The sequence below is a fragment of the Sinocyclocheilus rhinocerous genome, unplaced genomic scaffold (assembly GCF_001515625.1).
Source record: "Sinocyclocheilus rhinocerous isolate Xijiao unplaced genomic scaffold, SAMN03320098_v1.1 scaffold1268, whole genome shotgun sequence".
Taxonomy (NCBI): domain Eukaryota; kingdom Metazoa; phylum Chordata; class Actinopteri; order Cypriniformes; family Cyprinidae; genus Sinocyclocheilus; species Sinocyclocheilus rhinocerous.
Genome location: NW_015664016.1, coordinates 1,782,945 through 1,796,294, shown reverse-complemented (window position 1 = coordinate 1,796,294; position 13,350 = coordinate 1,782,945). Strand labels below are relative to the sequence as shown.

Genomic DNA, 13,350 nt, shown 5'->3' with positions numbered 1-13,350 from the left:
TATTATTATTATTATTATTATTATTAAAGCAAAGCAACTGTATTAATGTTCTTCAGTCAAGAGTAGTGAGTGATTTTTCTCTTTGTGTTTTGTTGTTTTATTAATAAAGGGATAGTTCACCCATCTGTCATCTGTCTGACAGTTCTGTCATAGTGTTTATTTTTATGCCATAATTTACTCACTCAAAAGTTGTTTTAAACCTGAATGAGTTTCGTTCTCCTGCTGAACATTAAATGTTATTTTGAAGAACGTGAAAAAACGTGAAAAAGAGTTGCTGGTCCACAGTGACTTATATAGTATTTTTCCCACTATCAAATTTAATGGGGACCAGCAACTGTTTGGTTACCCACGTTTTTCAAAATATCTTCTTTTGTGTTCAGCACAATACAGAAATAAATACAGTTTTGGCACAACATGTGAGTGAGTAAATAATGACAGAAATTAAATTTTAGGGTAAACCATCCCTTTAATGACAGTCGACAGCATGTTTAGTACTGTCCCTTTAAGGGCACGCATCTAATATACAGGCACATATCCGACTTTCTCTCAACTGTTTACTTTCATTTTAGACATAATCAACTTAGTCTATATGGAAACCTTGTGTGTTTTGTTTTGACAGTATTAGTAACTTAGTCCAGTAATCAACAGTGTGTGAATTAAATGTTTAACGGCTCTAAAGCAGATGCAAATAATGTACTTTTGTGACCGCGAATAAATGCAGTGTCCTATAAGAGTAACTCTACCGCTGAATTAACACTGATGTGAATGTATGTCGCATTGTACAGTATCTTGAGACGGAGGCGCCAGAACTGCAGCTGACAGAATGCACTGTAGCACGATACTACGATATTTCTTCAAAAGCTGATCGTGGAGCCATTTTTATCGTCCACGATCAAAAATCGTCATATCACACACCCCTAATTGTAGGGGTGTAATCAAGCGGCAACCTTCCGGTCTCTCTCGTGAGACCAACACGGAAGTGACTAAAACTGCAATTCATCGACTGGTGAATTTTAAAGCACAGCCACCATAAAATCAGACTTCACTCAGCACCTTTTTTTTTTTGACTTTGAGATAACTCTGAGGTTAAATCAAGCAGCAACCTTCCGGTCTCTCTTGTGAAACCAACACGAAAGTGACTAAAACTGCAATTCACCGACCTCCAAAAGGGAGTAAGTCCCATAGACTCCCCATGTTAAAATGCCCAATTTTACAGCAGAAAAAAATGTTTACAGCCTGGTACAAAAAGTAGTTTTGGTCTATATTGCTAATTTTGCCCTTCATGACAACTGTGAGGGGGGTGAATTTTTTTATAACTCATCCGTTTAAATTATATTAAGCCTTAAAGTTCTGCATAATTAAGGGCGTGGCCACTTGAGTGACAGGTGGATTACTGCTGCTGACGCCACCGTCGCGCTGGGTGGGCAGAGGCTGGCTGCAATAGGGAGTCAATCCCATAGACTCCCCATGTTAAAATGCCCAACTTTACAGCAGAAAAAAACATGTTTACAGCCTGGTTCAAAAAATGATTTTGGTCTATATAGCTAATTTTGCCCTTCATGACAACTGTGAGGGGGGTGAATTTTTTTATAACTCATCCGTTTAAATTATATTAAGCCTTAAAGTTCTGCATAATTAAGGGCGTGGCCACTTGAATGACAGGTGGATTGCCGCAGCTGTCACCACCGTCGAGCTAGGTGGGCGTGGTTTCAGCAACCAGCTCCCGCCTCTTTGCCAATTTTCGATTATCCAGGAGTGACGCGCTGCCAAGATGACGACGGCCAGCTCCGCCAACTTTGAGTTTCAAAAAAGCTCTTCAGAAACCTACGGGTGATGTCACGGACACTACGTCCATATTTTTATACAGTCTATGGGTGTAATGGTACACAAAAATGACGGTTCGGTACATACCTCGATTTTGAAGTTACAGTTTGGTACATTTTTGGTACAGCAGGGGGGAAAAATAAACACAAAATTTCTTCTTCTTTTTATTTTTCATTAAAGGTGCTGTATGTAGGCAAATTTTTTGACTGTAAAGCATAAAAATACCATAATATGTTTGTAGATATTTAGGAAACATGTTCACATACCTGTTTCTCCAAAAACAACGCTAAAGCCCATTATTATTATATGAAATGGGCATTCTGTGTTGGAATGTCTATTTTTTGTTTTTCTCTGCGTGGTTCCACCCACTGCCAGTTTACCCAATAGGATTTCAACACCCGGGTTGCCAGTTGGCGGAAAATACAGCGTATTGCTGCCATTGAAGCCAGCAAACGAACTGGGTCAGAGATCGCAGATTCTAAACCACCTAAAAAGCCTCATCCTCCATCTAAAAAGCTATATGACCAGAGACATATTAAACATGGATAAAACACATAACATGGTTTAATTCATATTTCTCCAATCGAAGTTTTAGAGTTAACATTGGTGAATACTCATCTGAGGTAGCTTCTTTGTCGTGTGGTGTTCCCCAGGGTTCCATTCTAGCTCCTATTCTTTTTTCATTGTATATGGGTTCTATTTTTAGGAAGCATGGTCTTTCATTCCATTGCTATGGAGCTGCAAGGCTTTTAACGTGTACCAAAAAAACGGGATCATATTACGCCGGTTTTACAATGGTTTGGCCCCTACTTATCTTTTAGATTTATTGACTGAACATCGGCCCCTCTTGTCTCTCCGGTCGTCCAACCAGAGATTATTATGCATCCCAATGTCGAAGCTGAAATGCAGGGGTGACTGCGCATTCTCAGTAGCTGCCCCAAAATTGTGGATTGCTCTGCCCCTTTGTATTAGATCTGCACCTTCACTATCTGTTTTTAAATCCATGTTAAAAACTTACCTTTTTGATTTGGCGTTTTATAAATGAGAATGTTCTACTGTACTGTTTCTTTTATATTAATTATTTTGTATTGTCTTATTGAAATGGTTTTAATGTGCAGCACATTGGTCAACCCAGGGTTGTGTTTAATAGTGCTATATAAATATAATGGACATTGACATTGACAAAACAAATCATCACTTTACACTGCAAGGCTCGTTGTCTAACATTGTCAGCAGTTGCACTCGTTTATTGTTAAATCTGGCAACCCGCGTGAACGTCGAGTCTGATGGTCGGGAGAAACAACGCTCTCCAATATTTTTCCAATATTTCTCGGCCAAATATTGTGCTAATGTCTCCAAGATGCTTCAAGAGACCTACCTGCAAAGCTACCTGAAAAACTATGTGCAAGTGCACCTAGGGCAAAAGTTGCTAAACGCAAAGGATGGTCACACCAAATGTTGATTTAATTTAGTTAATAGAAGTTAATTGATAAAGGAAATCTGTTTATGACATTATTTTTGAAAACATTCTCATTTTACCGCATTTTTACACAAGTGCCTAAAACTTTAATGTCTCCAAGATGCTTCAAGAGACCTACCTGCAAAGCTACCTGAAAAACTATGTGCAAGTGCACCTAGGGCAAAAGTTGCTAAACGCAAAGGATGGTCACACCAAATGTTGATTTAATTTAGTTAATAGAAGTTAATTGATAAAGGAAATCTGTTTATGACATTATTTTTGAAAACATTCTCATTTTACCGCATTTTTACACAAGTGCCTAAAACTTTTACAGTACTGTAACTTTGCAGGTAAGTTTCTTGAAGCATCTTGGAGACAGTGCCACAGTTCTTCTGGATTTAGTCTGTCTCAGTTTGTTCTGTTTCTTCATGTCATTCCAGACAGACTGGATGATGATGAGATCAGATCTCCGTGTATAGCACTGGCTGTTGTCAGACAAAAATCTCACTGGATTATTACAATTAATGGCAAAATGAATGTTTGGAAATGTAAACTGATATTTCCTACTGACACACTACAGCAAAAGATAGAACTAACTAACTTAAAACCATTTTTTTAACTGGTCAAAATGGTAGTGTTCTAATAATTTTGGCCACCACTGTGTATATATATATTACACACAGTAAAAGAGTAAAAATGTTATAGCCTATAGGAAGGGGTCAGAGGGTCCATTCGTATAGAACTCCGGCCTGTACTATAATTTGGGCCTGACACTCTTCAGTTTCTTTTAGGAGATTGACACTAAAAATCCCTCTGAAGTGATTTGTCAAGGGCCTGTTCAAAAATCACACCACCTCCAGACACCAGGGTGGCAAGAAGATGAATCTGGTGCTATTTCATACTAAACTCCCTGTGATTATGTTCACGTAGGAAGGAGCAATATAGATAAGGGCGGAGGGAGACAGACACACACTTTTTAGTGTTTTGATCATTAGTATCTATGGGAAACATCACAACATATGCAGCACAGGAAAGGTTATGAATAATTTGAAATTCAATGCATGTATTCAGTTATTGCTTGCTTCCTCCATGCAGTTTGTTTGGTAAAATGTTTAAAAAGATCTGTTTTAAAAATTAACTCTTGACTAAATCAAATAGTCAGAGTAAAAAATAAAAAAAAACCTGTAACAAATAAAGCTGAGACATAACTATGCACGCACTAATAAGTGTGTAACTTGCGTGACTCTTATGCATGTTTAAACAAAACATTAGCTCATTAAACTCATTTTTAAAGAGATAGTTTGACGTTTTGTGTTCAGTCTGTTCTATGCATCTGATCTCTGCATGTTAACCACATTCCTTACTTCAAGCTTACATGTTATAGACTAAGCCCCAAAGCAAAGGTGGTCATTAGACATATACTTTAAAGCAAGTGATGTTTAGTCAGGGCAGGAATGCTTCATTATAAGCCTTGTAAATCAAACCAGACTTTCTCCTCTTCAGCCTGAGGATGTAGTTTCTTGAGAAATACACAAAGCACTGAGGCTGATGTTAATTCTGTCTCCTTTATTCTTAACAGAGGTGAAAGTCTGTCGAGATGTTCTCAGTGTAAGACGGCCCGGTACTGCAGTGCTCAGTGTCAGGTAAGAGCTCTTCACACAAGCTGTCATCAGAGAGCTTTACAGACAAGCTTATGATGAAGTCTTATTTCAGTGGAAAGATTACATTCAGTTTTTCCACATAAGGTTTTGCACCTAGTGCTTTTGACAAATGCTTAAAGTGATATACACTCACATGAGATGAATATTCCAGTCAAATCAGCAACCTAGATAAAGCAATTTTTATTTTTTTATTTATATTTTATATTATTTTATTTTATTTAGATTTTAATGTTTTGTCTGTGCTTCAGCTGTTTATAATATTAAATAATCAATGTTCATGGCAGAGAAAACTACTTCTTCAAATATTTTTTTCATATTTCTTATTTAGTTTTTCCATTGCTGACTGTTTACTAAAATAATTACTTGGAAAAAACGTATGCATTGTTCACTTAAATTAAAAAATATATATATTTGACGAGCTACATGCCATTGTTTTAAATATATATTTTTAGTATCTATTTTAAAGGGGTCCTATTATGCTTTTTCACTTTGTCAATTTTAATAAGTCTGTAATGTTGCTGTTTGAGCATAAAAAAAGATCTGCAAAGTTACAAAGTTCAAAGTCCACTTCAAAAGGAAATTGATTTGATTTTGACGCAATATTTACACTAAGGCGGGCTTTCATTTGATACAGGAACTATTCGAGCCGTTCATGCCAGATTGGTGAGAGAGTTGTTGTAATAATGTAAAATATGTGAAAAATAATGTGTTTTGCGAACAGCCTAGTATGAGAGCCTGTTCTAGTACACCCCCAAAACAAAATCAAGACTTTGTAAAAGAGCATAATAGGACCCCTTTAATATTTAACTTTTTTGAATAGATTGCATTCAATAGCTCATTCATGTAATAGAACATTAATGTGGTATAGAAACTGTGTTAAAAAAATCATGATTTCACACATAAAACATGAAGAAATGTTTGCATTTAAAATACATAATATTAAACAAAAACATCTTAAATCAGTGACACTCTTTATTGCATTAAGTTTATTGTATTTATTGTGCTATTAATATCAAATATTTTTTGCAGGTTTCTGTGAATGGAAAACTATATTGTGAAATTCAGATATTTAAATGTCATACCTGTGTCTTGTGGAATTGAATACAGTCATTTTGCTTTATGTGACTTTCACTGTCTATCACAACTCTGTATAATGTCATTAAAATTCTCCAGGTTTGTTTTTTTGTTTTTTTTTGAGCCAGCAGTTATCGGAAACTCCTGCATGAGGTCCAGTGTGACTTTCCGTCAGAAGTATTTGGTGCTTGGAGCCATACACCTGTGAAACACGTTCACATTTACAGGATTTTTCTGTATTACTGTCTTTTAACCCTGTAAAGCCTGACATGTGAAATATCGAGGAGAAAAAATATGAGCAAAAATTTGGTGCAGTTGCTTATATTTATATGACCAAAAGGTAAGATGCAATTCTGATAGCTGTGATGTAAATCAGTGAGATTTTTGTAACACTCTAGGCAAGGCAAGGCAAGTTTATTTATATAGCACATTTCATACACAATGGTAATTCACAGTGCTTTACATAAAAGAAATGAAAAAAAAATAAGTGCACCTGCGCCGTGCGCTTTAGACCATGCGCTTAAATCGTTAAAATAGGGCCCTTACTGTGGGGGGCAAAACCTATTATTTAGTTAATTCCTAAAAATTTCACATTCATTTAACATGTTTGTTTTTTTAATTATGATTAGTATATGTGCAAGTAAATAAAATGTGCAGTCCAGCAAGTGTTCATCTTGAAATATTACTAACAATATAACATTTATTCTCATGTTTCCTTTATAAAAATCAGGAAAAAAAATTCACAGCAAAAAGACACAACCTGAAAGGGGACATTTTTACTGAAAGGCCTTTCACTTGCTAAAATGTATAAACTATCAGTCAGCTGACTGAATGTATGCAGAAGCTTGAGTACAAAGCTTTTTTTCAGCAAGATTTTAATCATGTTGATAATTTAAAGGCCTTAGAAATTGCCTTTTAAGATATGATAAGGTAGACTTCATAGGGTTAAAGTTCTAGATTTTAAAGAAATTAAAAAAATTCTAGTAATTGAATTAAATCATTCTAGAAATTAAAAAAATCCTGGCTCATTTCTGTATAAGGAAAGTGGTTGTGTGTAAACATGACAAAGGAAACACCATAAAACTAGTCCATACAACCCATGCACTGTTCTTACAGCTTTGTGAGAGGAACAGGCCAAACTTTAAGTTCATATTCACTTGAAAAAGGTCCTTTCCGCTGTAGTTCTCAGATCTCATTGCTCAAAATTGGGATTTTCAGTCAATAATGAACTACGGCTCTGTGTAGTAAATGCCACTGCATCTGAAAGCAGGTGATGGAGATTTACTACTAATCACGGAACCGGCTTTACTGACGATGCGCATGACAATCACATGCGATTAATTGCACAGCCCTAGTTTGAGACTTTAGTCTTTGCAACTTTAGGGATCTTATCTATTCACGAACAGCTTGTAACACTCCAAAGAGAAAGGAAAATGTGAAATTGCATCATATGACCCCTTTAAATATTGTTCTGTTCCTCACACAAAGCTATCGTAAAACTTCAGAGTGTCATAATGGCTACTTCTAGGACTTTGTCCTTCCTTATTTACTTCTATGCTGTTTTAAAGAACTGTTTTAAAGAACAGCATGAGCGTTCTGCTAACCACAGAAGAAAGAAAGTCATGCAGGTTTGAAAATGACGTGAGGTATAAATCATGACAGACATTTTTGGAGTGAAATATCTCTTTAATGTGTCTTTCACATGCTCCGCAGAAGTCTTTGCAGTTCATGAACATTCAATCTTTCAAAACTAGACGTCACGCTGCTTTAAAATTGCAAAGCTGTCACTGTCAAACCAGCGCCGTTCTCTTCAGGCACTCATTGTTGTCAAGTTTGTCTTTGTCTTTCTGTAATTGTAGGGCGGCCTTTCATCATAATTCCCTCTAAAGGGAGACCACACAGAAAGCACGTTCTGATTGAAGATGTGTAACATCATCATATTTATTTGTTTGTGAAATCTCTTCTATTTATTCTCTGCTTTATCCTCATCTTCACCCTTCAGAAGCAAGCATGGCCCGATCACAAGAGGGAATGCAAATACCTCAAACGCCTCCAGCCACGGATCCCCACCGACTCCGTCCGCCTGGTGGCGAGGATCATTTTCAAACTGGTATGTGACATCAGAGCACCTGCCGTATCGGGACCACTTCAGACCCATTCAAAGAGTGTTTTGCATTTAAAACTGCCACAGGGCTTGAGATTGTTACATCCATTCTGTCTCTTTCCAGCTCAGCCAATCAGAAAGTGACCAAGAGGAGCTGTACTCGATAGTCGAGCACCAGTCACGTAAGTGTGTGTTTAATTGTATTGCATTGTACTGACACAAAGCAAGTGGATGTTGCTATATTGTGTTTTTTAGCACAACTGCAACACTGTGTTGACCAATCAGCATCCAGGACTGAATTTTATAAATTCATGTCAATCGATCGATCAGATCAGATCAGATCATTTTATGAGGAATATGCACTAATCAGGAATGACACAAATTCTGAAAACATTTTATTAAATAAAAAAAAAGGTTTTTAATCAAGTAAATCCAAATCTAGTTTGAAGTTTTTTTTTTTTTTTTTAGAAAATATGTCTTAAACTAATCTTAAACAGTTAGTTGTAATTTTGAATTACTAAACCTAGCTCTTGCCATGAGCATAACCATTGAAGCTGACATGGTGTTAAAAAGGGGGGGAAAAAATTAAGTAAAAAAATTTAATTAAAAAAATCATTAAAATAAAAACCAAATAAATAAATAAAAAAAATCAAACAAAAACGTAAAACATCTTTAAAAAATAACATCTTAAAAATATCTTAATGTTGAAAAAAACATCCTAAAACCGCAAAAACTAGTTGGCTTGTCTCTCAGTCTAGTCTGACTGGTTTTAGAGTGGTTTTGGGCAATTTTCAGCTGCTCAGACCAGCTAATCAACCAACTAAACACCTTGGCCAGGCTGGGATAGATTATCTTAAACCAGCTAAAACTAGCTTAGACCATCTAAGACCAGCAAACCAGCTTAGATTGGTTTGAGGAGAGTTTTCCTTCAAATAAATACAAAATGTGTTCTAATTCACCTATAGAAAAAATTAAGTTGGAAATAAAATAGTGCTGTCAAACGATTAATAGCATCCAAAATAAACGTTTTTGTTTACATAACATATATGAGTGTACTGTTTATATTTATTATGTATATACAGTATAAATACACACACATGCATGTATATATAGAAAAATAAAAAACAAGGAAACAAGAAAAAAGTGTTATGTTTATATATTAAATATATTTATATAAAATATAAATTAAATGAATATAACTATATACATGTAAATACATGTGTATATATATATATATACATAATAAATATACACAGTACACATACATATATTATGTGAACAAAAACTTATTTTGGATGCGATTAATCGCGATTAATCGTTTGACAGCACTAAAATAAAACAGATGATTGGAGTGTGTCTTACAAGAAAATACTAAATAGGTTTTTGTGCTTCAAAATTTCACATTTAATTCAATGTGTTACTTGACTTTTTTTTTGTTTTTTGTATTGATCTGTTGTGTATTAACCTTTAAGCTATAAGGTGTTAAATAAAACCCAATAAAATCTTTAAAAAAAGAAACCTGAGCCAAATTTAATTAATTTAATCCAGTAATCAGGCATCACTCCTGACTTTCATGTGTATGTATTGCCAATATTATGTAATGAAAATGAATTTCTGGTCATCACTGGTATAATTTCAAATGACTGTAATTCAATATTGCCAAGAAATTATAAGGATTTATGCCAATATTGTACAAAAATACACTTTTGAACATTGCCTTTCAGATTTCACAGAAATGGACAATGTCCATCGTCATACCAAAAACCTTTTTTTGCTTTATAAAAAAGTTATATACAGAATAAAAGGCTGTGTTGTTAATGGACAGCAGTAAAAAGCACTAACTTATCCTGTGAGGTTGAAAGATTAGATTTCCTATGATGGAAGTTGAATAAATGTCAGATCCTGGCAGGAGTTTATTGTACCATTATGAATTTTCCTCTCTTTCTTGGTGCGGACCCTCTGTGAAACCTGCCCTGTGGCCCCCGGCTTTTCAAAAGTAATTGGCTATTTTGTCACAAAGAGCCTTGGACTTCTCTTTGGCCCGACTCGTCATAAGTAATGTGCAGCCATTAGAGAAGAAATCCCGCTGATGGTCCTTAAGGAAGCAGCCATCGCCCCTTGTGCTTGTGCTTTCTCATCACACTAACGGCCTTACGAGACGCCACTCACTCTCACCTCAAAATCAAGGTCTCATCGGCTCATGTATTATTTCAGGAAATCCATCAGCTCCTCATTTTTATGTCTAGATTCATATGTAGACCAGTTCCTTTAGACAAACAGAAGAGCGTTTCACAGAAGAGTGATTCAGCTGGTGGTCAAACGATGGGTTTTTCAGTGGCTGATATAGAATCGAATCCTTTTATACTGTATATATTACAGTTTAATGGTAGCAAATGAAACGTGCAAAATTGCAGAAATTGAAGGAATCATTCACCCAAAAATTGACACAATTGGTTTTTATGTCAGCTGTAAGTGGTCATGAGACATTGAGACGTTAAAGTCATTACTTGCTGAATGTTCCCGTGAACTGTAAATGTGCGTTTTCATTGCATGTTCAAGAGAATGAAATCTCCACTTCCAGGGCAAATTATGGCAAAATAGAAATGGGATGTTGTAGCCACTGTGGATCTTAATTAAATATAATAATTTATTTGATTTTTAAAAATAAGGCTGTAATGCTCTCCAAGGTTGCATTCATTTGATAAAAATACAGTTAAAACAGAATATATAGAAATATAGTTATTTTAAATTGTAGAAATATTTTACGATGTAATATATTCCTGTGATGGCAAAGCTGAATTTTCAACATAACTTTTTTTAATGATTCTTTAGAAATCATTACACTGATTTGGTGCTTAAGAAACATTTCTTGTTATTATCAATGTTGAAAACAGTTGTGCTACTTAATAGTTTTGTGATGCATTTTTTCAAGATTTTTTGATGAATAGAAATTTCAAAAGGACAGTAAAATGTCTTAACAATAATCTTTACGGTCACTTTTGAGCATCCTTGATGGATAAAAGTATTAATTTCATAGGGGGAAAAACCCTTACATTTGTTAAGAGGTTTTTTTTTTTTTAAACTGACCTTAAACATTTGCGTGGAAGTGCTGAATTGAATAAAAAAATAAAAATATATCCACCTCAAGTGTGCATATGTAATTTTATGCTCTTTTTGGAAATGCTATTTGCGTATTGTTTTTCCATTCAGCATTTTTATCTGATATGCCAAAATATGCAGAAAAATGCACGTATGGCAAAACATCTCAATGCTGCATTTTTTAATTAAAAGCAAGTGCAAATCAGACATGAGACCTATTTCAAAGGCAAACATTTTTATAACTCCTTTACATTTAATCACATAAAGCATCATATGTATGTATGTACCGCACAAATCGTATTAAACATTTTTATGGTGCTTTTGTAGTGTATTCTTGGAGTTCTACAGCCAGTCCCCATTCATATATTTATTGTATGGAAAAAAATGTGAAAAATATTTTATTTTTTGTTCCACAGAAGGGTTTGGAACAACATAAAGATGTGTAATTGGTCACAAAATCTTTATTTTGGGTTGAACTATCCCTTTAAGGAGACCAACCCCTGCTTAAGGCTCATAATTCCACACACGTTCAACCTCTCATGCTCTTGAGAAGTGGGAAGTGTGTAGATCCGTCTGCCATCCAGCCTGTTATTTTCTTCTCAGGAGAGGTTTCAGACCCCACTGGCGCTCATTTACTGCCTGCTACTTTTTCATTTTTGTAATTGACAATCTATCTATAATCTTTGAAAATAAATCGTGATTATCCAAAGAACAGCTTTGAATCATTTCAGTTTGTCCAACAAGCCTAAGCACTGTAATTTTGTTCCGTTTTGTAGAGATAGAAGATAAAAGATACTACACGTGGTGAAGACGTTCCAGATTTATGTATTGAATCTGCAGAGTTTTACTACTGTGTGTGTCTGTTTATGATGGTGAATGTGTGTGTGTGTGTGTGTGTGTGTGTGTGTGTGAGAGAGAGAGCGAGAGATATGAGCCGTGAGCTGTAGCCGCGGGTCAAGCGTTTGCTCTATCTGCCGCAGCAGCAGTGAACACACTGAACTGCATTGATGGTGCGTTTGGAGGAAATGAATCAGAGCAGGAGGGTTAATGAAAAAGCCCATATGTTTGGCAAAGCTGACATAAATCACACATTCTTCCAAATACACACTCTCATGCTACAGTCAGACCGCTTTCTTTCCAAATACACACTAATCAGACATCCATTTTACTGGTGCAGCCAGAAAGACAAGCAAAAATGCTTTTTGATTCATCTTCATTGGTTAAACACACACTAACAGGTGAAAACACACACACACAAAAGCCTTTTATCCTCCTCTGGTTTCTTATTGTGCGTTTCGGCTCTTTTGTGCTTCATCCTCGTTGATCATCATTAGTCTTTTTCGCAGCTTGTGTTGGTTCAGCTCAGTGTTGTTTACATCTGCATGGTCACCGATAACATTGTATGTGAACTTTTTTCAGGTAAATTAGGTTTAATTCTGTTTTTTGTTTTTCTAGTCTTGACGTTATTTATTACTGCATCCAGTGTAATTTATGAACAGCTACAAGGATGATACATTTTTTCATTGATACATAACCTTAAAATACCCAAGTTTTGTAGGTGGAACTTTGGGTGCAGAAAGTACAGACATAGTGCAGACATACATATAATTTAAGGTAATAAAATGAAATAAAACAGTAATAATAAAGAGAATAGACACACACACACAAACAATATGGTAATAAAATATGGAGAAAAAAATCCATTATAAATGTTCCATTATAGTTTTACATAAAATGTTCCATAGAATTAGCTTTTATTTACTTTTTTTGAGTTTTCATTTTAATTTTAGTTTAAATTTTCATACTTGTATGTGCTTTCATAGATTTATGAGTTTTTTTTTTTTTCTATTTAGCTTCAAATTTATTTCAGTTTTAGCAATTTTACTACTTAAGCTTGAACTGCTTTATTTCAGCTTTATTTCAGTAATGAAAATGATTTTTAATAGTTTGATTTAATTAACAATGACAACACTGATTTCAACATATCTTTTTGGACATTTACCATGTTAATACAGTGTTTTGTAGAAATGTACCATGGCAGTACCATGTTTTTGAACATTTACAAAAATAATACCATGGTTTTGAACGTGATATTACCATGTTTTTTGTTTTTGTTTTTTTTAGATATG

General features: G+C 34.9%; 1 protein-coding gene across 1 annotated transcript in view; it reads left to right on the top strand.

Moving 5' to 3' along the window:
* The window catches only part of LOC107729232 (histone-lysine N-methyltransferase SMYD3-like), a 181,466-nt gene that overhangs the window by 19,930 nt on the left and 148,186 nt on the right, over positions 1–13,350 (top strand). The window contains exons 2-4 of the mRNA XM_016539664.1: positions 4,863–4,926; positions 8,021–8,128; positions 8,247–8,304. Coding sequence (XP_016395150.1) covers positions 4,863–4,926; positions 8,021–8,128; positions 8,247–8,304 — 230 coding nt within the window. The remainder of the gene's footprint in view (positions 1–4,862; positions 4,927–8,020; positions 8,129–8,246; positions 8,305–13,350) is intronic.